The 26635-nt window shown below is 36.8% G+C and overlaps 1 protein-coding gene across 5 annotated transcripts in view; it reads right to left on the reverse strand.

Annotated features, from left to right (window-relative positions):
* The window catches only part of LOC111035014 (probable Ras GTPase-activating protein), a 141642-nt gene that overhangs the window by 13417 nt on the left and 101590 nt on the right, over nucleotides 1-26635 (reverse strand). The window contains exon 1 of one of the 5 annotated variants that reach the window (XM_022316494.1): nucleotides 8345-9256. The exons of the other annotated variants lie outside the window; for them this stretch is intronic. Within the exon in view, the coding sequence (XP_022172186.1) occupies nucleotides 8345-8999 (655 nt within the window). The 5' untranslated portion in view covers nucleotides 9000-9256. Of the gene's footprint in view, nucleotides 1-8344; nucleotides 9257-26635 lie in introns of those variants that run through there. 5 annotated transcript variants of the gene reach the window in all.

Raw genomic sequence — 26635 nt, forward strand, 5'->3', positions numbered from 1 at the left:
CTGCAGCTCCATCGAGTTTCGTATTTGTGAGCACATTATTTTTATCTATCGATGCGTTTTTTGGATCATTTTATTTTCGTTTTTATTAATGTTAGTATTTCGTCACCCCACTGTCCGAACAACTATCCTGCGCGTCGAGGTCGAAGCGTGAGCTGCGGTACACACGATATATTGACGTTATATAACAATAATAGTATAACATATTGCTACAATATTATAAATATTTGAGAACAAACCGAAAATCCCATTCTGCTGTTGGAACGGGAAACGAGGGTTTCCTGGATTTCTACCGGATGCAACGGTGAGTGGCGGAAGGGGGAGAGAAGTGACCGGAGATCCTCTACATTGCGTTACGCTTTACGCAACAGGCAACGTTCCCAGATTGTTTGCTGGATACGTCGTGTCAAAAGAGTGCAAAAAGTAGCTGCAGTCGAACGGAATAAACGGCTTAAAATGTTTTGGTCAAAATTAAAAATATAAAAACCTAATGCGTTCGGTTAGTTTGTATGTGCATTACATACGCGTCGTACAGAAAGGGTCGCTGCAGGGGAAAGAGGCACGTCGGCGTCTGACATAGGTACACATAATAATATAATAATCATATACACAGTACACACATAAAAACGACCCGTTGTATAACCGGTTCCGAACCATAATAACACGATTCCGTAAGATACGAAAACCAGTATAGGTATGCACACACACACACACACACACACACACACACACACACACACACACACACACACACACACACACACACGATCGTCGGCCGTTTCACACAAACCGGGTGGACAAAAATATAATAAGAAGAAAGAAAGGAAAATAAAGATATTATTTTACCTCCTCGACCGGTTACCGGACACGTATGTGGTTGCTACCAGCTTGGTCTACCGTCATGCAATGCTTGCAATAACCAATCGATACGACGAACATGGCTTGCCTTTTGCACTCGAATGTTGGAGCCGGCAGAAAGCTACTGGAGGAAATTCGTCGTGCGGGAGACTTAATTACAGGAGAGAGAAAAACTTGAATGAAAATCATCGAACTCCGGAGGAGGAGGAGGAGGAGGAGGAGGAGGAGAGAACTCGCCAAAAGAGAGACGACGTGTTTTTGAAACGAGTTAGTCACCAACTATTGGGTTTCTGCACAATCGAGGGAAATCGAAACCAAAAGTTTTCAAATCACTATCGAAAAACGTACGAATAAAAATTAATAACCAGTTAGGACCAGTACCACTAGACTAGCTGGACGGTTAAGGCACGTCGATTACCTATGCCCGTCAATAAGGTTAATATTGGACGCGACGATCGCAATAAATCGTACAATACACGATAGTATTTCTCTTTGCTATTATTGTTATTTTCCTATTATTGGCAACGTCGTCTCCGTGACATTTAGGTATTAAAGAAAATAATTTTTACATCGACATTATTATGTGCGAGATGATAGAAAGGACAAAAATAAAAATACAAAAAAACCACTAAACGCAAGGACATCAGATTTTTTATACGCGAACTCGGCAAAAAATCACATAACCTCCTGTCCACCCCGGAGGATTCGTTTGTGTTAATGGATAATCATTAAGAATTCTCAGAAACAAAATAATCTGTAGTGTGCGCAAGTCTGACAATCGTCCTATGCAGCATGACCTCACGTTTCCGATACAAGCATAATTTTACTTATAAAGTGATACTATATTCATACAACACTAATAATTCTAAAATTGACATAATATTATTATGATAGTCACGACACTCATTTTGTGTATGTATTTATGCACACCATAATACCATATTATTATTATAATATTACTGTTATTATCATTTTGGAGATTTTTTTTCTCGATACACATAATAAACACGCGGGCGTTGGATTCGAATTCACACAGACAAATGCGCACACTCAGATATTATTATGTTTACCCTTTATATCGCGTTCAGCATTACGAACAAATTATAAACAATACGGGGTGGTCCCACCACAAAAGCAGCCGCCCGTACATCCGACTCAACTACAACCGTAGAGAAAATAACTCGCACCCCCCTTTCACCGATTTGTCATCGTTCGGCAGGTCCGTCCTTACGTAAATAGTGTTCCCAGACATTTTTCTTATGAGTAATATTATTGTTACATCTATGTACCGAGTGAGTTTTAAACCCACTGAGAGAAATGTTTTACATCACCGAAGAAAGTTAAATAATTTGTTATACCAAAGATTATTAATACTAGTACAGAAGTATTTATAGTCAATACTAAATATTGTTAAATATTATAACAATTCACCAATCAAAATGGACACGGTCACAAAATATGAAGTACGGGAGGAAATTGTGTAAAAAGTTGTAAAGAAATAAAACGAAAACAATTACATCGTAAAAATGACAAAGATATGCAAAATAAAAATGGAGAGAAAAAGTATGAAAAAGTATAATATATAATGTTCGACCGGCCATACACATTCAACAAATAATTATCCTCCTCCAAGATTCCCCTCCTAAGAAAATAAAAACAGCGGTAGCTTAACTACTTTTATGCAAATGTATCACGCAGTGAATTCAGCCCCTGCCACATATACGACGGGCACACATATATTTCCATCTAATTTACATCTTAAAAAATTGGTTACAGCCTTTAAGGAAAAAGTGAAAACTTAAAAAAATTAATTTACACCGATATGCGTATCACTTCTGTAGAGTGTAGAAGCATACAATATACACCACGACAATACGATCAAATGCAATGCCCAGGGGCTTGCATTATATTCTATAAATATATTTGTTTAAGTTTTCGTATTGTACACACAACTCAGCTTGTACAAAAATAATAATTTAAATTATTATTATACACTACTGACCTCGTCACCCTCGAAATTCACACAGCTTCTCCTCCCAACACTGCCGCCGCTGGTAAACACCTATAGGTAGTCACGACAAACACACGACGTTAGACAGCGCGCAAGTCGATTTTCATTAAATTTTTTTCTAACGCAACAAGCATAACATTGTATACGATATGTTGTCGCAACATCGCAGCCGGTTGCACGACGTGGAGAGGCGGAAAGAACCGACGCCGAAGGGTCGCGCGAGCTCACGATTATACTCGATATAATAAAATGTATACTATTATTATGGCATAAATAGTGCATTTAAATAGGAGGAGATTATTACGTACATGTCGGCGGGCACCGGCGTCTGACCGACAACCCGCGACAGAGCGGCGGCCAGAAAGTAAAATATATAAGCGATCAAAATACGCACGTTGTTACGCAAGAATCCCAAATAGCAAAATATATTGATGACGTTCAATATTAAAAAATATCAAATGTAATAATATTACAGTATGTGTGTAAGTATAAAACCTAATCGGCAGCAGCTGCAAACGCGTGTAATTTTAATACCTAATGTGAAATCTCCCACTTTTTCAGTCTCGGCGTGAACAGGTGTATGAGATGTGCAAAACACGCTTTGGACCCACGACAATACTATTGTATAACAACATAATATGGAACAATAATAATATTATGCAGTCGACCGTCGTCGACCTTTATATGCAATGACATAAAGGGAGGGGCTAAATGCATTTCGTCCGAGTGTAGTATACAACAGCGGTCGAATCAGTGGCGTCAGATTTTAAGGAAATAATTATTATTTGTTTCGTGGCCAAAATGCTAAATAGCCGAGTGATCGAATTGACGGGTACCTAAACAGTAAATGACTAAAATGTAAGTACATTTTATTTTAGTCATTTTACTGTTTTTTGGGCATGATATGTATTTTATATTATTAAGATTATCAACAATTATACACAATATTTTTTTTAAATTATAAATAAAACCAAGGGACCTAACCGTATGGACGTAGAGTTGTATTTATATATTAGAATATTGTACATTTTGCCCAAAATATTTTCAAAAATGGTTCACGCCAACTCTTATATTAACACCTATTATCGTGACGTAGATTCACAACTGTCAACTCGTCTAAAATAAAAATAAAATAGCCACGTGGACTAGGCAACGGCGGCGTTTGACGGAAACGGTTTGAGCTCTTTCCGACACCGAATAGATAGCGATGCAGATGCAGAGAGCGACAAAAAAATAATATCATCATGAGTTAAAAGCGAGACCAGTGGCAATATGGCCGGCACACGACAATCGAGAAATCTCATTCAGACCTATCACTCTATGGTATATACCAACCGCCACTGCTCTCGTGTGTGAGTCCAGGTGGTCGTTACCTGTGTAACATTTTTTTGTCGCAAACGTGTGTGCCGACCAAGAAGTCGGATAGAGACCGTATACAACTCACACACACACACACACACACACACACATAAATAGTGGGCGTGGTCTTTGCCGACGGTTTAAGACGCGACGCGCAGCTGCAGCGCTGGCCCAGCACGAGCACGCGAGGAGTGTTTTCTTTGTTGCAACGTCTGCGGGGAGGGACACCGAAGGGGAAGAAAAAATCACATTTCGACTTGGATTTCAAGGATACACCACGCCACGGCGGAGCGTGATGGAAGACGAGAAAAAAATTGTAAGATTCGACGACGGCCGACGCCTTATTATTATTATTGTATCCGTGTTATCGTGTTGTGTGTGGCGTTCACATATTTTGCACGTTCGCCTGTATTACCGCTGAAATATTATACAATATAGTATTATTATATACCCACGACCACGAGCGTATTTAATAGAAAATTATAACAAATTCCAGACGGCGACGTCAAAGAATAAATAGGACATGTAGGTATGATATTATTATATTGACTGATCGCAATAATTAAAAAAAACGTACACCCATTATTGTGCGAAACGGCATCTTTTGTTTTGTTTCCGGCGAGTAGTATTATAATATAATACTGTTGAACCGTCAAAGTCCGCGGTATAGTTTTTTTTCCACGACGACTCAAGCGACAGTATTCCACATTATATAATATTATTATTGTGTTCACAACAGTGGCGCGCGTACGGTTTCCGTCAGACGTCTGCAAAAGACGAACACGCCCCACACGCGAAACAACACCCTTTTACCTAAGGGGTGAGAGGAGATCCGGACCAGATGTAAACTGCGGTAGTATATACGGTATTATAATACCATTAGGTAGTATGGCAAACGACGATCCGAGGGAACTCCGTCCATTCTGGGTCATATTCGAGTTCACGTTCGGACTTGCTTGGACCTAAGGGTTGGTTTTATAACAGTGAGAAACACCCCAACTCACAGCCGCTACGTCATTATAACGTCATTCTGCATAAGTCCGACGGCAACAAATTTGAACTATATTTTGCCATTATAACGGCACGTGGCCGATCTGTAGAAACGATTGACAATGTACAGGAATTAATTATTACAAGCATATATAGATCGATTTGGTCCCGGTTTCGTTACGCAGCAATGGCGGCACTGCTGATGCGGCAGTTTTATTTTGCGGTTTTCCGGTTCCGGGGCATTGATCGCGTGATAATAATATTATTATAAACGTTCGATTTTCGTTCGTGTATTCCTCGCGGTTCGTCAATAATACGGTTGTGTAACATTATAATAGGGACTATCATATTAGTATAATGAGTGAGTAAAATAGTACTACTGGTGAAGAGGAAGCGGTCACGTTCGAAAGTTATAAACCCATTATAGCCTCCTCTGGCGACTGTCGTGAAAAACATATCGCAATTACAATGATAAATTGATAACATAACTGGACGAAAACGACTGCAGACTTATAACAATATTAACAATAATATTGTTCATAAAACCATCGGTATCAACAGTGTAAAAATCTGTCCTTGACACGATATAAACTATGTTCTGTATTGCTCAACAACGCACCGTGTCGTATGACGTATTTATTATAATATAGGAGACCAAACAACGTGCAAAATTATAAGATTAAAACGTAATTTTGTATTCCATTACACATTACGCATAAATATATTATAATATAGAAACCTTACCGGTAATATTATTGAGATGACACGATATTATATCTGACTCATTTTAATACAGAAAAAATGATCTCCGAAGACCGTTTATTCCACACGTCACACGTCGTCGACACGAAACTCTAATAATAATAATAATATAATATGCGTCGGTCTCGTCAAAAACTAACTTAATGGATTTTTTGGCGTTGACAAAATACGTTTACACATACCCACACACACGCTGCGACGCACGGAGTCTATAAATCTCGTAAACTTGGCAGCGGACTTTCGATATAAGATAAACGTGTACACAGTTTATTTCACGACGATCCGTGTAGACTAAAGGTACGCAAATTGGACTGCGACGGCAGTTTTTTCGAATTAGTCATCGATGACTAAAGAATTAAATATAATATTATTATATTATATTTAAAGCGCACAAACGAGCGAGGTCAAATCGAAAAATCAATTACCAAGTAATAATACTGACGATCAGAGTAAGAGGTGAGTTTCAATTTTATTGCGCCCCTTTAAGACGAGACTGACTAAATAACAGTTTATGGCGCTGATAAATAATTAAAAGTTATTGCATCTATTTAGAATAACACTGTTTCACATTTAGTTCTATGCTTATTTTCTTTGAAATCATTGACTTGCAGGGAAGTAGTATCAGGGGGCGAGTGAATTACTGCTGGTAAAACGGTTGCACTACATTCGGCAATACAAAATATGGAGTCGGGGCACGCCGGAGACTTGTACGAGCGCAGACCGTCAGCAACCTACCACGTCTCTCGCCGAGATCATAAAAATAATAACAACAACGCCATCAGCAAATAATGCAATATTTGTAAGTGAAAACCGAACGGTCGCAGAATCCACGTGACTCAATATTATTATCGAGCATGTGTAAAGGTATCTTTGTTGTCGGCGACTTTCACCGCGCGCGAAACCCAACGACGGAAATTCCTCAGTATCATATAATGTCAAATACACACACCACGGCAGATGGAACGAAGAAAAAATCCGAACAAAATAATCGCTCGCGGACCACAAAAAAACGGAAAAACCATAACACACGCGTCCGCTTTTCGTCGCGAGTGTTTGGTATTTAGCACGTTATGTTATTATTTTGTTCTCGCTCGCGCGCACGGTTATGATAGTTGCGCGAACATTATACACTTTTACGCGCGGCACAACGATAGTAATAATTAGTGATAAGTAGTCGTACCAGTAGTGGCCAGCAGTAGTCGTAGAGGTACCAACTCGCGAAGAAGCGCGCGCAGTTATATACATTATCCATCTGCGGGGCTCGTACACGTGCGCCACACACAGTTTTCTGTAGTTTAGTTGAGCGAGTTGTGATGGCCACTTTGGACGACGGTTGTCAATATGACCGTTATAATCATAATGATAAATAATAATAACATACGAATGAGAAATTGACAAATTTCCGTCATTTTACCAGTGTACCACACATCCCGGGACAAGGGTGGGGGACCTTGGGAGCTTAAAATCCAAATCATTGCATGAAAAAAAATGTCAGCTTGATGCATCGTACCCATATACGAAATAAATTACTCATACTTATTATATTTGTAATGAAGAAGAGGCGATGGTTCATTTTAAACTTCTATTTCACCGTGTTCATTAATCCCTCCGACTAGTAAAGCTCTCTAGTGATATCCATGGTGGTGGTGTCGGGGGCTTTGCACCCTACGGGTTATGATTTTGAACTTTGGTCTTATAGGACTGTATTCCCTGTAACTATTAAAATTCTAGTCGCCATAGACCACTTCATTGCATTATTGCAACATGTCACGAGTGAATTTTATAAGAAACGGACGACCTTGATTAGTGCAGAGTACCTACGGATTCACACAGTCTTCCTGATCGCGTTTCGGGATGCTTTAGTGTGAGGAAATCGTCGTCCGGATGGCCGCCCGCCGTCGTCTAGACGACCACTTCATTTGCATTCAAAACAGGCGGTGGTGACTGTTCCGTGTGTCCGGTCAACGTTAGATAAAAACAATAGGCTCGCTCGGAACGCCCCCACAGCTCCTCGCCCGACGAGGTTTTATTAAAATCAGAAATACAAAGAGGGAGAGAGAGAGATAGCTACAGAGATATTAACGATAATATGAAACCGCATGTACACCACAACGTCGCTTAACCATAATATAATAGTTTATCTCGCTAACTGCGACAAGGTAGAGAACCTCCCTCTTTAAGCTTGTCAAACGTTATATTAATCAAAATGTTTTTTTTTATAGAATGGACAGTTGGAAATTTAGTGTAATAATTTGTTTGTAGTACTTAGACTTCCCCTTCTACAAAACAAATGCACACTAAGACACGCTAAATCAATAGTAATAGAAAAATTCCACGCCGGCCAGGGGTGTCGAAGAGACAACTGACCTGATCGGTTATCATCCAAGTCATCGTCGTCGTCGTCGTAGAGTTGGTTGTCGGCGTCTTCGTCGCTTTCACTTCGGTTCTCGTCTCCGGTCGAGTTGGATGGCTTTCCCAGCCCGTGCCGTCGCCGACGCCGCCGTCTGCGATAATACTCGTCGGGAGACCCTTCGATGACTATGATCGGCGGCGACCTGTTGGCCTGCTGGACGATGGCACTCGTGTCGCCGAGGGACGACGTACTATCGCCGCAGTTGACGCGCAGTGGGCCTACGGACGCCTTGGACGACAGCCACCGGCCGCCAGTGGTGATTATGGTGGACGAGCTACGGGCCAGTTTTCGAGACGACGGGCGTCGTATAAATGCCAGCGGCGAACTCCGCCGGCTGGACGACGGCGAAGACGGTGGTCGGTGGGACGGCGGGTGGTCGGCTTGCAGCAGGGCCAGGGCGGACGCAGACAGGGCCCGTCCACTGGCCGATTTGTGCTGCGGTTGTTGTTGGGCGGCCGACTGTGGCATCGCGTCCGCCAGCCGGGCCACGGCCAGCACCGGCCGGGCCGTGGCCTGCAGCGGAATGTAGAACGTTGACCGACGTCGCCGCGGGCTACCCGTCATCGTCGTCACCGTGGCCGCGGTCTGCTGCTGCCCGGTTGTCGTCATCGGTCGTGTCCACTTGTTGCTAGATTTATTGCTCCGACAACGCACTTTAATCAATCAATATTTCCGTTGAACGGCACACGATCGAATCATGATTTTTCAACGCAAACGAGATCGCCTCTCGGAGAAAAACGACGTGAACAATATCAAACGATAACGAGGAAAAAACAGTAAACACTAATATAATATGAACACACACGCGTCGACCACTACGCACTAAACACGCACCGCACGAATGACATTACTATACTGACTAAGCGCGCCGTCGAGTTTCGAGTAGCTCGCGGAGTCGGTGGTGTTCGTTTCAGGTTCACGTTCGTAGTTATCGCGAGTGCGCGCGCGTGCGCGGCGGTAACCACTGCGGCGCGTGGGCCGAGGGGGTGGTGGCGGTGTCGGCCGTGCGAGCGAGATATTTCCCCCCACCAAGACGGCAGGTCGCATTCCCGTCGGACGACCGACCGCCGACCGGCCGGTGTAAACAACAAAAACCAAGCAGCTTACTCCCGAGTTCTGACTGTTCTGAGTTTTATTCCCAGTTTTCGTTTGTCTTGTTTGTTGCAGGGAAGCGCCCTTGTGCTGTAGCCGAGAGTCTGAGTTGTATTCTCCAAACCGAAATACTATTTTAGATTTTTATTGTAAACTGTCTCAGAAATCCGGACTCGTAACGGTTGTCATTTCGGGTTTTTACCGTTTAATTGAATTATAAACATTACAATTCAATGTCAAATTTAATATTATTTAGTACAATAATATACTATGTCTATTAACTGATTAGTGATAATCTGAGCTCGTACGAGAATTTGATCGATTCATACTGTTTAGATGTAATCACTGATTAATGATTACTTTAAGAAAAATTTACTTTTTTAATAAACAACAAACCAAATACACGAACAGAAGTTATTTTAATTAATTGTATTATATTATTCTATTATACCTAGTTTATCGATCGATTTACAGTCTACACCACATCACTACAGACAACGGATATAATATTGTTATTTGGGTTTTGTTGTGTGTACACTACAACACTCCCTACGCATTTCAACAGTCGAAGTTATGTATGGTTTCTATCGACTATCCCACATGCTCACTTGTCACGCGACTACTGTATAGAGAGATATCTAAATCTAAATTCGACGATTGCTTGAGGGCAATACACAGAAAGGGGTAATGCGATGGATAATACTCAAAATTAAATTTGAAAATGTACCTCGCCGTTGGTAGAAACGTCGAAGATTGAAGTAGTATTCGGAACAATTTGGCGAGGGAAAACCGAAATTATTGACATATTCACTATAAAAATGAAAACAAAAGGCTGTTATTATGAAACGTATATAATTATCGATCCATTGTAGTTATTGTAGTTATCGCCAGTGGTTTTCCAATGACGAAGAGCTAGCTCCGAAAAAATGACAATATAAACGATTAAACAAATTTGAGTTCATCAACTGTCGAGTCAGTTCATAGTTCATGGTTTTGTGTAATCCCAATTCACATGTCCGTACAGGCTACTGACACGTGATTACTTTTATTTCTGAATATTGCTTAAAATAAAGTTTTTAAAATTCACTGTGTACTCGTTAAAACAAGTGTCGGGTGCACTAGTACTGTTGTAGGAACTAACTAGTTGCTACCAGTCATGTGGGTATAGGGCATAAATAAGTACTAACACTTAGTAGTACACTTAATACTTTTATAATTACACTCAAGGTGGATAGCACACCCGTCAATCGGCCTCATGAGCAGACATTCTAGCAATACCGCGAATCTCAAACCAACAATGTTTAGAATTGTATTTTTAAATATTATAAACCCAAATATATAAATAAAATAAATAGTATCTAATAATAATATAAGAATAATCATTGCGTGTGCAGGAAGGAAGACGTTATTGGGCATTTATAAGAACTCCGTATTTCCGGAAGTCGTTAACAGGGTATAATAAATACAAATAGGTACGAACGAATATTACGTCTGGCCTGGTACAATAATAATATAATAATAAATAATCATAAACATTCTTTCTTTATAATACCTATTAATAAATACAAATTATAAAATATTTTATATTTTTGAATGGAGAAAAGCAAAATGTTGTAGTCCAGTTCAACTGAATATAATATAAAAGAAAAACGTTTAGGTATAATATATAGCATGATGTATTATAATACACTCAAATATATGTATACATATAGGTAATCAAATAAAATAATAAATTATTTTTTAGAAATTAATTCGCAACCGATTCATCAACGTTTAATAAAATCGTTACATGATAAAAAGAATTCCTAGAGAAATTACGATATAGTTCTAAATACTTACGTGTATATTATTATGTTTGACGTGTTTAATGCATATATATATATATTATGTGTACCTATATAATTTGTATGTTTTCATACTAATTTGTTCCAATTGTCTATCGTTTTATTTGACAATTGCCATTTATACTAGGTTGTTTCCAGAGTTTTTTTGTACCGAAAAAATTCTGTCACAGAATAATGAAAGAAAATACGGATTTTATAGCACTATATTTCCGGTGCCGCCCAACTCGTGATTTACGTAGCTGTTGGTGGCTTCATTATTGCCTATTTCTCTATGGGTATTTTTTTCTGAAAATAAAAGAGAAATAGTTCAAACCGATTAATAAAACACAACCGTTCTGGTCCGGTTGTCGTATAGTCGAACAAAAAACCAATGTTATGAAGTAGAGAATTTTTATTTTTATCGAGACAACAGAAACCGTAGACACCACCGTTGTGTCTATTCTTTTTTTGCACATTTTACTTCTATCAGCCTAGTCACTAGTGACTAGTATATACTATATTATAGCTTAAATTATAAATTAAATTATACTCGTAAATACAGACGTCCACTACAGTGTGAAACGTGAGTTGTTCCTCCGACCGAAGTTTGAAGACGAAACAAATTTAAATCAAATACGCCAATCGCCAATATTCGAAACGAATAATAACTATTAGAAAAAGACATACCGAAGAATGACGATCATTTGTAGTAGGTACTTGATGAATTGCGAGTACACGAGCCACGAGGTACTTATCGAGGTAAAAAACTACTGCACATTTTGAGAATTGATGTAGGTACGCTGTAAACTTTTGTATGCAAAAAAAATGTCGAACTACTACGTCGAGAAATTAGAATTTTATTCGTGTCCGCTGGGACCTAGGAAGATGGAAAATGCCGGTGCTTTATAAAGACACAGCAAATTGCCTGTATATGCATTTTCTCTCGCGCACGTCCGTTTTTACCACAGACATACCATTATAATAGACCCTATAGGTACCCTGGTACCCTGTACAGGTTACCAGGAGCCTACATTTTTGTAAAGAGCCAAGAGGTGTAGACTGTAGAGGGATCAATTGTAAGCTACATTTTTCTAACAATGTCGTTTAGACGGAATTACATAACACTAAAAAGTATAATAATACTTATATTTGTATTAATATCTGCTACCAATACGACTAAACGTAGGTACACTAATCACAGAATACTATTGGTGAACTCGCATGTTCATGGTTCACTGTGGTTGTTGATAAAATAATAATATAATACAGTCGCAATAATCGTTTACAACCGATTACCAATGTGTTTACCAACCAACCATCGTAACAAGACGTTTGCTGCACGTTACACAACGAGACAGAATAACCACGGCTAACAAGTCGAATCACATAGATTAAAAAATTTAAGCTTAACGAAATCAAAATACTTGGAACTTCTCAAAGAGGGTGGAGGATAGAATTTAATGTAATAATAAAAAAATTGTGCAAAATTTGTTTACAAAAAATGGACGACGACGAAAATGTTTGGATTTTTTTTCTTCACATTCATCACGAGTTTTGGAAACAATAGACGTCGACGAAATGTCTCTGGATTTTATCATAATGTAAACCTATAGCTAATATTAATTACGGAAATAGGCAAAGCCTCTCGGCCTCAAGAGACTCAACCTTAATCGTATTGTTTACCATTCCCAAAATAAACTCGTTATATAGCAAAACAATATATAGATATACATGAGATTTAAGAAAAAATGTATTTGGAATATTATTCTTTTAAATATTTTATAGGTTTTAAGGTTTATTATTTTATTAGCAGAGAAAACTAAGTTCAATTGAATATTTTGGGAAAGTACCTATTTAAAAACCACGTAAAGTAATTTAGGAGATTGTTTGTCTGCAGACATATTCCAATTACAAATAATCACGATCTATATTTGCGATTAAATTACTTTACACTGTTCTATATTTTCCCTTATGGATACTTTAGAGTGGTTAACCGGTTCTGCGGTCAAAACTGGATTCAGCATTTATTGTGAAAAGTCTATTCTGTATAGAGTATATGGGCAAATGGCAATAAAATGATAGTTAGTCGAATGATTTTTATAAGTTAAATTGTACATAACCTAAACACTAATTATTATGTCAAACGACTACTGATGAAAACACAGAAACAGAATACATATATGTTATGTAAGTTATACACCGTATACGTCTGGTACGGTTAGAAATCAAATATACACAATTTATCTAGCGTACGCATTTTGTATACGTAGGTACCAATGACGTATCTATACAACATCATTCATGTATTGTGCTCATTCGTATTTGAAATTGATTTTAAACTATGTTCAGATGATTTGTGCATAATTCAAAAAGTTATAATACACCTAACTATACCGGTACGCTAAATATGTATCACCTATACACTGAATTCATGTCTCTATTGGTATGAATACGGTATCTGTGACGGTGGTCTCATCTTGAAATTGAATATATTATTCAATATATAGACCAATTTTCTCGAATATAACTCGAACGAAAATCGTTTCTCCGCGATTACGCGGTTTGTAAAGAAGAAAAAAAATTCTGTACGTTGTATATGTTACGCCCGTGATAATGTAACGAATTTGTGCGTTAGCATTTACACTGGTCTCATTAAAATTTAAAATAGGTACTATGTATGTATTATTATAATTATATTGGTACCGGTATGGCTGAGAAAAATATTGTTATAAAAATCGTTTGTTTACGACTACACAGGACGATACAATATAATATTAAACTATTAAGTATATACCTGACCCAACAAACGAAATAACGATTATAGCGCTTCTTGCAGTGTGCATAATATATTATAATAATATTATTGTGTATCCGATTCTTCAAATACGTGAGTTGTACGGTAAATAATATTATATTTTACACTATTCCGGTATAAAATACATTTTGCGGTCAATCAAGCAGTATTGAAAAGTCTCGGATCACGCGGTGCACGTCAGAAATGGACAGCGGTTCACTTGTATTGCGTTTTCAAAAATAAAATCTTAAGTGTGACGAAATATTATAAAACCGTGTAAATATCCGAATCCCGGGATAAGCGAGTATTTTGCACAATATACCTGGCAACACGATAATGTGTAAGTAAGTCAATAGTTCAAACAGCAATATTGGTTTACAATACGTACCTATATAATGTCGTTCTGAACGAATAAAACTAGAACAATGTACAAAATTATATATCGATTAAACCGTTATCGTACGTGTCAAAGTATGATTAGTAAGTAATGATCAGGAAGACAGGGATTCAAAGCATTTGCATTTTTTGATTGCTCAACATGATGCTTTCCAACTTTCCAAGCTACAGTTTCCAATAGGTACTCAGCCGCTCAGGTATATTAAAATATTATGCCGTAAGGACTCTAAATCTAGAATCGATAGAAACCAGTACTTTAGCCTACCTACTATCAATATTATTGTCAATTCTTAATCTGTATTACTAGGTCAAAAATTAAAAAAACATAAGGATATTATAACGACCGGAACATTAACAGTCTGTAATTATTAGCTATGTTTGGATAATGCGTCCAATAAAATATAATGACTTACCTGTAAGTTATAAGTAATACAATTAAAAACACTTAATCCCTAATTAGTTCACAATACATCGAATAAACGGTATCATAATTGATACCCACCCTATAATGCCCATGATTACAGTTTAAGCCCAGTAAATAAAGTTTAAATTCAATTTAAATCTACGAAATTAGTTTTTCTAAAGGTAAGGTTTCCCTGCAACGTCAGACGCGAGAACAGCATGGCTGCGTCGGACGCGGCGTCTAGACGCGACCTACGTCCAGACCGGTAATGACGCTTGACGCTGCGTCTAGACGCTGCAGGGAAACCGTACCTTAAGAAATGATACACGTTTTATGGGTTTTGATATTTTTGTTTTCATCAAGAATGTGCAGAATTGAAAATCGAAATGTGTGATCTTTGATCGTATTACTGCAAATATTATAAACATTCGCCATACGTGCGAGAAACTTATAATGAGGCGGCGATGCACCAAGCACGCATTCACACACACCCACACACACACTGTATGTGACATAGTGACATACACTCTGTATATATTATTTTAATAGTATAAAATGCATTGCACGGTTGTCGAAGTTGCATTTGATTTTAATCAGTTCGACTCCTCGACCTCGTCGTACACTAATAAAACTGGATTGCAGGTTATAGGAAGGGATAGACATGGGGGCAAGGCATTCGAACTGTAGTATTCTACTATACATGTTATACCCGCAGTGCTTGATGAAATAGCGATGTTGACATACAACCAAGCACAAGATTCGCGGTCGACGAGTAAATTCCGCGAGCGTCGCGCGAAGAATCACCGACGACGGAAATCGGTACGATTAAATTGATATATAACTGCAGCAGTAAATACAGTGCATAAGTATATATATATATATATATATATGTGTGTGTGTGTGTGTGTGTGTAGACAGCCAGAGTAGGACCTAATGTTCCGTTAAAACAATAATCGAAACGCAATTAAAACGGCCCGTTTCTCCGGATCCCGGTCGGATGAATGACGTGGCGTCACAATAAGCTTTTTACGCCTCCGTCACGATTTCGCAGCTCGAAAAGCGTTTCGCCACGAGCGGACGATCCTATATGAACCCTTCGGGAGTGTCTGCAGACTGCAGGGCCACGATATGTTATATTATTCATATATATACGTCTTCGAAAACCGTACGCGGCGGGCGAAATAACATAATGCGAAATGGGGTAGCCGTTTTCGTGTATATATATATATAGGTGCATGTAATATAATGCGAGTTTTCGTCGCGGGGAGGGTTCGACCCCATCGTCTCGAGGTAAAGTCTGGTAGCCCGGGGCGGCAGGGACACGGAAGACCCTTTATATATTTTCATATACCGGGAAAAACTCACGGAATCGGAGTGAAATTATTAGTTTTCGTCGAAACGACGATTATTGCACCTATATATTATATATATATATATATATGTACGCTCGTATATCCATATATATTATATACATACATCGATCCCCTTCGACCTACGCGGCGCGTACAGAGTGGGCAGCGGTGCCATTTCTCCGTGTGGCGTCGGCTGCGACGAGATGACGGGGAAAAAAAACATCATCACCGCCGTACTAACAGCCGTACCGTGCAGTGCACGAATATTAATAATATATCGCTGAACTGTGGCTACGACGGAGAAAAATGTTGCTTTTTGATCCATACGTGTAGTTGTCATATTATTAAACATAGCCGCACGTCCCGATTGCAACAGCGGATTTTAAGAACAATTTCGTGGCATTTTTTCCTGGGATCCACCAAAAAAAATGTCGGCTTTTTTAAAAATTGAGAGAAAAAATTAAATAAAAAATACCTCTAACATATTATACGCGTTGCATATAGACAATTTCAAAGTGTACCTGATTCTTTTTACAGTGTATTTATTTAGAGTTACTATTGGAGTATAACATATTATTGGCGTATTATCGAATTTGTAAAGAACAGTAATGTATACCTAATCTATGCACGAACTACGATATTTTTTCATATTTCTAGGTAAATCTTAATGAGTTATTCCAATTTAAAATTTGATATTATTTTAGCACTAAATTATAAGTACTCATATTGATGATTAAATACAAACAATATGAAAAAAACTCTTCGCTCGAGCACAGTAGGGTAAGCGCCCTGTCCTCTTTATACCTTAATCGTTGATGGAGTTGGGCGACAGCATATATAGACTCTTAGACTTAGTCCTTAGCCTTAACGTTCATCATTTCCTACGATGGCAAACCCAAAATCCAACGATTGACGTCTGGTGACGACCTCTACAATTTGGACCGAAACAACTACTAATTTTATTTGATAGTATTTTAGGAATAATTAGTACTGGTAGCAAAATATAGATGCGACACTGCAGTCCAACAAGACGATACAAAAATATGATAAATAATTGATCGCTGTATTATATTATCACTGAAATACTGTAAAAATATAATAGTCTATATTATACTGACTATACTACATTGTTGCTTCGAATAAACGACAAAAATATACTACTATTATACACATTATATTATTATAGGAACCGAAGAAATTGCTCATTCTTCGGATCATACATTTTATATACATTACACATTACACACAATACAGTATACGAGACAACGACTTTTATACGACTGCTAATGGATCTTATTTTCTAAGTAATGTCGTTTTCTACAGAACCGAATTTGATTTATAGTCCTAGTATGAAAAAAAAAGTCTAGTCGATAAATATATTATATCGTGCGAGTTGCGAGTGTGCGTGTACTGATTGGAACGACAACGTTGGCAGTCGCTATTACGAATTGTTAAAATCGGAGGTTTGAAAAAGAAGAATAAAAATTTTAAAACCAAATGGGTCGTTAAAAAGTAATACTATAAATATGTAAATAAAATAAATAATTAAATAATGTACATAAAAAATCGACGCTAAAATGGACTCAATATGTGACATATTATATTATACGAGAATGCGTCACGTAGTAAATTAACAATCACCTAAAAATGGAGAGTATAAAAACAGCCAATAAAAGAACTGGTTCATAAAAATATTTAAAAATTGAATTTAGTATATATCCAACTATACAAGTAGATTAAAATAATATATTATGATATAGGTTGGAGATTAATAGGTTGGTGAACTAAGTATTGTAATTAAAATACTGTGCTTGCCATAATGGAGACCGCTGAATGTTATTGATATACATTTAGTCAAATAGTATTGCCAATCGCGATTCGTTGGATATTGAATTCAACTCATTTACTCTTGGTAATGACGGAGAAGCTGATAGAATAGGAAGTCAATTAACACGATTAATAACTCGATTGATCATTTGAGAGAAAAATATTATATCTGCATCATCACAAGAACCTGATCCACATTTTTCTTAAACAATTTTTTTTGATATTTGCAAGCGTGTTAACCTAACATTGTTAAGACAACCGAAGAATATTATAATCGACTGTGTTCCACAATCCACGCCATAATTATTCTGCATTTTAAACTTCTATTCGTTGCTAAAAAAATACGTTTTAGACAGCTGATCCACCAATACTGCCAGACAAAAGCCTACCGCACGTTTAAATAATTGTTACAAGTAGTAACATGTAACAGTTACAACGTTAAACAGTTAAATACTGCGTTTACATTTTTAGCTATTTAAACGACTTTATTTAATTAACGTGGTTGACACGTTTATTACGGCGTATAAGGCCAATGTTAAAAATACATTTAAAACTAACTAATTGCTTAATGTATTGGTACGAGAAACTAAATAAAATAATCACACCAAAAGAGGCAATGTACGGGTGCACAAATAAAATTCACGTGATCAACAAAATACATAATATCAAGTGGAATATTATATAAATATTAAATAATTAAATAATTAAATATTCGATGATAAAACATCACAATAACAACACTGAACGAGAATATACAATGATTAAATATCACTGAACGAATATACTGTACTATACCGAGAGATGATAAACTTAACATGGAAAATAATAATATAATATAATAATTGTTCGTCCTTGGCCAACTGTTAATATTTCGATACGACACTGTTCGAATTCAGATTTAACACGTTTACTTATTATGTTATTTTATAGTTGTTTTTTTTTTCTTAACTTGGCGCCTATTTTTAACAACAGTCCATTGTGTTTCACAATGCTTTTTCATACATTTATTGAAATTCAAATAATAGGCAACAATGAGACGGACGACGAACAGAACGATTCCACCGTACCGGGAAATATTATGATTCCTAAAAATCCAAGTCATCCTGTCATTTTTATGTATTCTACGGACATAAAAATATTACAAACCGTGCACGGAGAAGGACTATCATGTGTTATATAGAGCTCTGTGGAGACACTCACTCACTACCTGCCTACCCGCCTATAATTTATGCTACTTTAATATAATGCAATGCCTTTGATAATTATTTTTGTAGGAAATAAAACTAAACAATAGCAATAAATTACGCCATCGAGACCGTTGTCATTGCAGCTCGAACTGGAGAGACTATTAATATTAATGATATTATATTATTATAATATTATTATTATTGTCCGTTTCACTTAGGTTCGAGTAGTTCTAATCGAACCGAATATTTTGCTGTCGATCGTTGCTTATCGGTACTCGGTGATCTCTACACACACGTCAGGTGTGAATAAATAATCGAAATAATTACGCTATTCGTTTTAATGAAGTACCTATACATCACACTCCAACACTTACTTCTTATTTTGTCCACCTGAAAGAAGTCTTGGAGGTTTGTCGTATTGGAGTTAGACCGATCTTTACGTGCAGCGGCACGAGGACGCAACCGGAGGGCACGCGTGCGTATCAAATTTCCAAATCAGTAGACCGTACCCTCCCCCCTGACCGATTGGAAATGCGTAGTATATTTATGCAGATAAAAAAAAATGGGCTGTAAGCACTTGTCTGCAGCCGACAAACGATTAAGAGAAAAGATTTGAATTAACGGTCTTTAAAATCATAACATTCATGACGTTATACATTGTATTTATATATTATTATTATTATTATGTGCTCGCGTGCACACCGTATAATAGAATAATTATTATGGTTTCCGCCTGCACATCCGACACTGCGGGGTGGTGAAGCGCGCCGAAGACGTTAATCTTGAAGGGTTCGTTTTATTACTGGCCAAAAATATTTCTTAAAAATATCCTCCGCCACCGCCTCTGCCAGTGATGGAAACAAAATGAGTGTGCAAACCCCAAAAAAACACCAGTAAACACAGACGTACCTATACAATTGTTATGTATTTTTATTGTTATGCTGAGCGCGTGAAATAACGTCGAATTACTTGAATTGCACGTTATTATATTTAATGAACGGTATAAGGTATAACTATAATGACCATAATGTATTATTTTATATGGTATAATCATGATCAACGAGAAGTATTTTTTTTTCTTCTTTTAACGCCCATTATAATTAATGCATCGATGTGTAGAATATTTATATTTTATACGACCAACAGAATGCATTAAAAATGCTAAATTATTGGAATTGTACGAGCTGACAACAACATTATATTACCATAAAAAAACGCGTTGATTCGATTGACACTGCGAGGTTACATTAGATTGGTTATGATTATCGGTATTATACTCGAAAGTCGAAACGGAAAAATAAAAAAAAAAATAAACGTTGCATCACTCTCGTCGTCGTACGTACGCATGGTATATCGTGATTTTGTATTTTTGTACAATAAATAATAATAATTATTATACGGATATAAATATTATTCCGGTGCGAGATCCTTTTTTGGCCGGATGAGGAGGAGGGGTTCCGTACGTCGTACGATTGTGTTGAGTGTAATATTATATTTTAATTTAAATACATGTACGGGACACACGACCGGAAACGTGCTCGTTTTGTCCTACAATATTATGATATTTATAATATTTATATGGTATAGTATACAATACTACGATAATAGTATAATGTGATAGACAGTACAAACGACGATTCACTGTGCGAAAAGTCAACGGCCACAAAATAAAATATAAAATATTTATCTAGACGAGCATTAGAAACAGACACATCTGTTTTCGTCTGCACGAGATAATGTTGGAGTCGGATTTCGCCACCAAATAAGGATATTATTTATTAAATTGTTTCATACATTTTGATAACCACTTTAAGTACTAAAGTCTGTAAGTACTTTAAAAGCAAGTATATTCCACACAATAAATTTTGTTCAATTTCAAATTTTCTGTAACCACTAACCAGTGAAGATATTATAGTAAATTGTATTTGTTATGTTATTTATAAAAAATGTACATAGTATACGCTTAAAAAAAATATAATTCATTATGATTCCTTAGTTTAAATAGAATTGTCACTTACTAATAACTAATAAGAAATAACTAATAATTATGAAACTTACAATGGCATTACAAATTGCCTTGTGTTATACAAGGACAGTTCTAATATTAATAATTCAAAAATCGTTATCAAATCCCAAATTTATAGTTTTATATGAATTTATAAATTTCGTTGTGTTTTTAAAACTAAATGTTATTTTTTAATTCATTACCTATAGGTATATATTTTATGGAGATGGTTAATTTCAAGGGATACAAAATAATAATTAAAAAATTTAATTCTTCTAAGGACAAGAATAGTGAAATAATTGCCAATTTTTGTCAAAAACAGAACTGCTTGAAGAAGATATTATATATAATAATATAATATTAATGCAATTAAAATATTCTAACTGCATGGTGACGAGACGAACTGCTGCAGATGGTGGCGAGTAGCAACAATGTCATTGCACCGAAGTTTTTTTTAATTTGTTCGTCCGGCGGGGGACATCCCCGCTCCGCTAGCAATAATAATGAGAATAACAATAATATTATTATATTGCGGCTGTTCCTGACACGCGGCGAAAACAAAATAAGCGATTCTACTTCGTGGCCAATTTTCTACTCCATCAGCCAATTTTCTCTTATCACATTAAGTGAAACAATTACATCACTACATAATTTCAAAATCCAAAATAAATTTTAAGAAGCGTCCCGCCACTGGAGGTGTCGACATGTCATCGTATGTCAAAAAGCCAATACTGTATTTATTATAAGACCGAAAAAATAATAATAACTAATAAGTATACGCGTTTCTCTTCGTGCAACCCAACCGATCCTCCTCTACTAACCATGATGGCGTATACCCCGACAGAAGTTTACACGTTTTATTTGTATAATAACGAGTTTGGTCGTCTGTGCACATAAATATTTCTACAAAAGTTTCGAAACTTTTCGGCGGCTGCCGGTGCAAATCGAAAAAATGTCCGATTCGGTTCCGCCCATACACATGCACGACGACTATATAATATATATACGTGACTAGGTTAATATTAAATCCGTAGCTGGATTGGCAAAAATATAATAAAACTTTGTTCACCACCCCTCGCAGAACCCTCGAAATCCGTGAATAATGTATTTATTTAATTCCAAATCTCTCTACCGCCAGACTCGACAATAAGACTTGACGATGTACGTAATATAATAACGCTGCTATTCAATAATAACATCGTGTCCGCTACTGCACCAGCAAATAGGTAAATGCGCATATAAAATTAGATAGATAATCGATTTCGGGCAAACTACGTCACGCGGTCGAAATATATATACTATTATATAGTCATATATATATTAGTCGTCGGGCGCATACCATTATTGCCAGAGAGGGGTTTCGAATTTCGATGTCGAGCAAAACTTGTTGTTCAAGGGTAAGCACTCGGCCGTCGTGCGTAAATGTGGAGCAATATTATTAACATTATTATTATAATATATATATATATACATATATACATTACAATATGTTCACACAATGAGATAATTTCGATTACAAATAGATACCTAATAATAATAATAATATCATATATATTAATCTGTCCGTATATTATTATATATACCTGTGTACATGAATATAGTAAATATATGACGTGTTACCACAAACTAAGAATGCGTTCACTTTTTGTACATTATTGTATAAGGTTAAAGGTTTTGGAAACACGCGGACCGGGAGAATAGTCACGCCTCACGCCCGCGAACGGAATATTATTATAATATTATCTCCGTCCGTTTCTTTCAGTGAATTACACAAATACTAACGTCCGCGTGTGTGTGTGTGTGTGTGTGTGTGTGTGTGTGTGTGTGAGGCGTTATTGCGGTCTGACTGACTTATACACAGAACAACGGTTCCGATTCAAAACCGTATATTCGATTTGCGGTTCCCTACAGTCATCCGCAAGTGCACGATATGACTTGCTCATCAGACCGTATAACTTCACACGGTGATCCCATCCCGTCGTGTAGAGGTCGTTTTCAACTGCCAGCTCGTCGCAAGGGGTTAAGAAACAAAAAGCCGGACAGGATACCGGGAAGACCGGAAGCTGGCCACACATGTCTCGCTATTCGCTCATCACCTTAGACGGGAACTCGGGACAATAGCCTTTCGTGGTGGTGGCTTTATGCCGTTAGATTGCTGTAACTTTTGCAAGCACCATTGCTCATTAGCCAATGAACGCAATCCGGCGGAGTCGACGATTTCACATAGAGCTTCGACAGTTGCCGCCATTATTATACTTAATTAGTTGTTTAACATAATTGGTTCATCAGAAAGAAGGGAAATGGTCGTTTTGTAAACCTTGTAATTTAACTTGTTATTTGTTACACAGATTGTCCGGAACTATTAAGTTTTCCTAATTTTAATGTCTCCCTCGGCCCTCGGTGTAGAACTAGGTCAACTACTATTTTAAGTATTTTTTCAAAAAACAAATCGTTATACTTTAGTTTCTCCTATCAAAAATAGATGATGATGATGATGACATTACACTCATAAACTGAACCAACGATTGAATCATTTAATTTTAATTCCATGAAATCATTCAATAATTATGCGAATGGACATTTTTGCATTTAAAGCGTTAGTGTCATATTATTGTCCGTACTAGGGATAAAATGTACTGTAATTGGATCATATTATGATTCGTTGAAATTATTTATTTAAATACACTTCTATTTATAGTGATATTTTATGCTATACCCAATAATAATAACAATCATAATTGCACGATATAATCGTAAAACTACCTCTTCGCAGAGTACCGTGCGTTTGGACGAGATATTAGAATTATAAAAAAAAGGTGCCGCGTGAGACTTTCCTAGCGCTACGACGAAGTGTTTGCAGAAAAAAAAAAATAAGTAATAAAAAAACACGATTGAAGCGTCGTTATAATAATATTGTATGTCTTAATATTATAATGTGTTGTTCACTCTGGGACGGCTGGCAAGACGCGACATAGTCATATAGACCCTATAAAGCAATTAGTTTATAGGCCTATGGGCATAACATATTATACCAAACCATAACCATAACATAACAACTATACGGCAAATTGTCCGTCTGATCATATAACATGGTACATAATACGGTGTGCTACATAGTAGATAATAGGTAAACACAATATAATCGTAATAAACACTGCAGATAGCTAGGAAAGTAGGAACAAAGAAACGATAAGTGTGCGAGTAGGAACGACGTTCGTGCGCGACTAGCCCACTTCAACGGTCTTGAACAAGTCGTCGTCGTGTGCACAGTGCACTTGTAATATATTATTATTATTATATGGTTATGGTTTCGGTATGATAGCTGACAAGTATACCTACTCGGCTACCGTGTAAGCACACGCGTGTGTTTAAATTGCACACAGGAGAAACGACGGCTGGAGAGTTGGAGTTAATATTTTGTTCGCTAATAATAAATAGGAACAAACACGGACATTTTTTTTTCACCAGGCGACATTTTCGACATTTTTGCATACATATTATTAAAGAATGGATAGGCTATTCGAGCTTGAAGTGAGGTGACGGACGTATTTCGTGAAAATATTTTGAAGTTCTACGGTATAACTCATATTGGATGACGATCGCAAAATATAATTTATGCTGAACCCTCTGCCAGAATGAGAGTCATTGATAAAAATTAAAAACGGTAGTTCTCTCTTCTCCGTTCGGGCGGGAGTAAATATATTTTGTTAATAATAATATCGACACAGCCTATCCGTTCTTTATTGTCTATGCGTATTTATTAATTTTTTTTTTTTTATAAGGATTATTTAAGAACTAATTACTCTCTGGTAGCTGGCGGTGCAGTGGTGGATTGCTGTGGACGAAGAGGAAAAAGTAGATACGATAATTATAATATCAGCTGATATGTTATCGTGTACTCACGATTCCATTAGAAATTCTAGTAATATCGTTTCAATTAGCCTAAATAAACATAAAAACGAGTTGTAGGTTAATGTGTTTTATTTTATTTTTTTCCACGAACCAGATCTCGTGTAGTTGTGTATGTCAGTGTGTCGTGTGTGTGATATATTCCGATCGACGACGTCGATTTTATTGTTATTTTATATTACATAGCGTTTTATTATAAAAGATTCATGATCAAAACATAAAAATCGTACAGATCGAATATTCGAATCGAATCGACCTAGAAATATAACTGCAGTTATTGAAGTAGTAATAATTAATAATATTAGATCCAGTCAACCAACTGTACGCGCCATCTACCGGATTCACTGAATACGACTGTGACCGTGCCCGTGCGTAGGCGAGTGGGCCAGAGATCGCTACAGTCGTGGTTGGCACTCTGTTACATTCGTGAAAAACTGAAAATTTATGCAATTTACAATTTTTATTCGATTTCTTGTCGATTGGGTCGGAAGGAGGGGGAATCATTTGATCGTCGTGAAAAAAAAAACGAAAAGCAGCCAGGGATGCATACATTTCCTCGGCCAATACAATGCAAATAAAACAACAAAAATATTATTAAATCATTATATTTACCGCTCTAAATGACTAATTGGCAATTGAAAAAAAAGAAAACTCCGCTGGCCAAAAGTGTTGGGACTATGAAGAAGATAGCTGACATGGCTATATACGTTGGTTGCTGAACACAAAACTGTTACAAGAAGATAAAAACAGATTGAACATAAAAAGCTATATGGTAGAACGTTAACTTAAAAATAGTTGAAAATCCGAATTACTGCATAATATTTTTTGAATACAGAGGAAAATGTTGAGCTCTTTATCGATAAATCATACTTAACATTCGTAATGAAGAAATACATAATGTAGCACACACAATAATGACAATTGCGCAGTATGCTGTTCGTTTTTTATGAGCAAATACCAAATAAATCAAAAGTATAGTCACGTATCAAAGGAGACGCCATCGTCACGGCCACTCCCCGTTTCAAAGGGCTTGTGCAGTTGTGTTAGTAGACCATTTCAATGAAATATCATTGAGAACGATTTAAATTTAACAATTTATTAAAATATATTTAATTCCTTATTAAGGGACCTTCCCATATGTCAATGCTATTGTTGATTGTTGCGTAACAAATGACATAGAAAAATTGATTGGCGCGGGAAAGGATCTAGAAGCAAGACAGACAAGTGAAGACAACGCATTTTCACACGAGATAGATTATAATAAGTGCAATAATTGTATTTGTAATATATTTGCAACATTATTACATAAACTTTAATATGTAAACTAACACCAATTAAAATAATAATAATTACTAAAGAATAATATTAAGGATTTAAACAAAACTATCTGTTATTGCACAGATTAAAGTGTCGTCTGTCTCGTGTGAAAAATTGAAGTCATTATGCCTGTAACCTTC

This window comes from Myzus persicae, unplaced genomic scaffold, assembly GCF_001856785.1.
Source record: "Myzus persicae strain clone G006 unplaced genomic scaffold, MPER_G0061.0, whole genome shotgun sequence".
NCBI classification, from domain to species: domain Eukaryota; kingdom Metazoa; phylum Arthropoda; class Insecta; order Hemiptera; family Aphididae; genus Myzus; species Myzus persicae.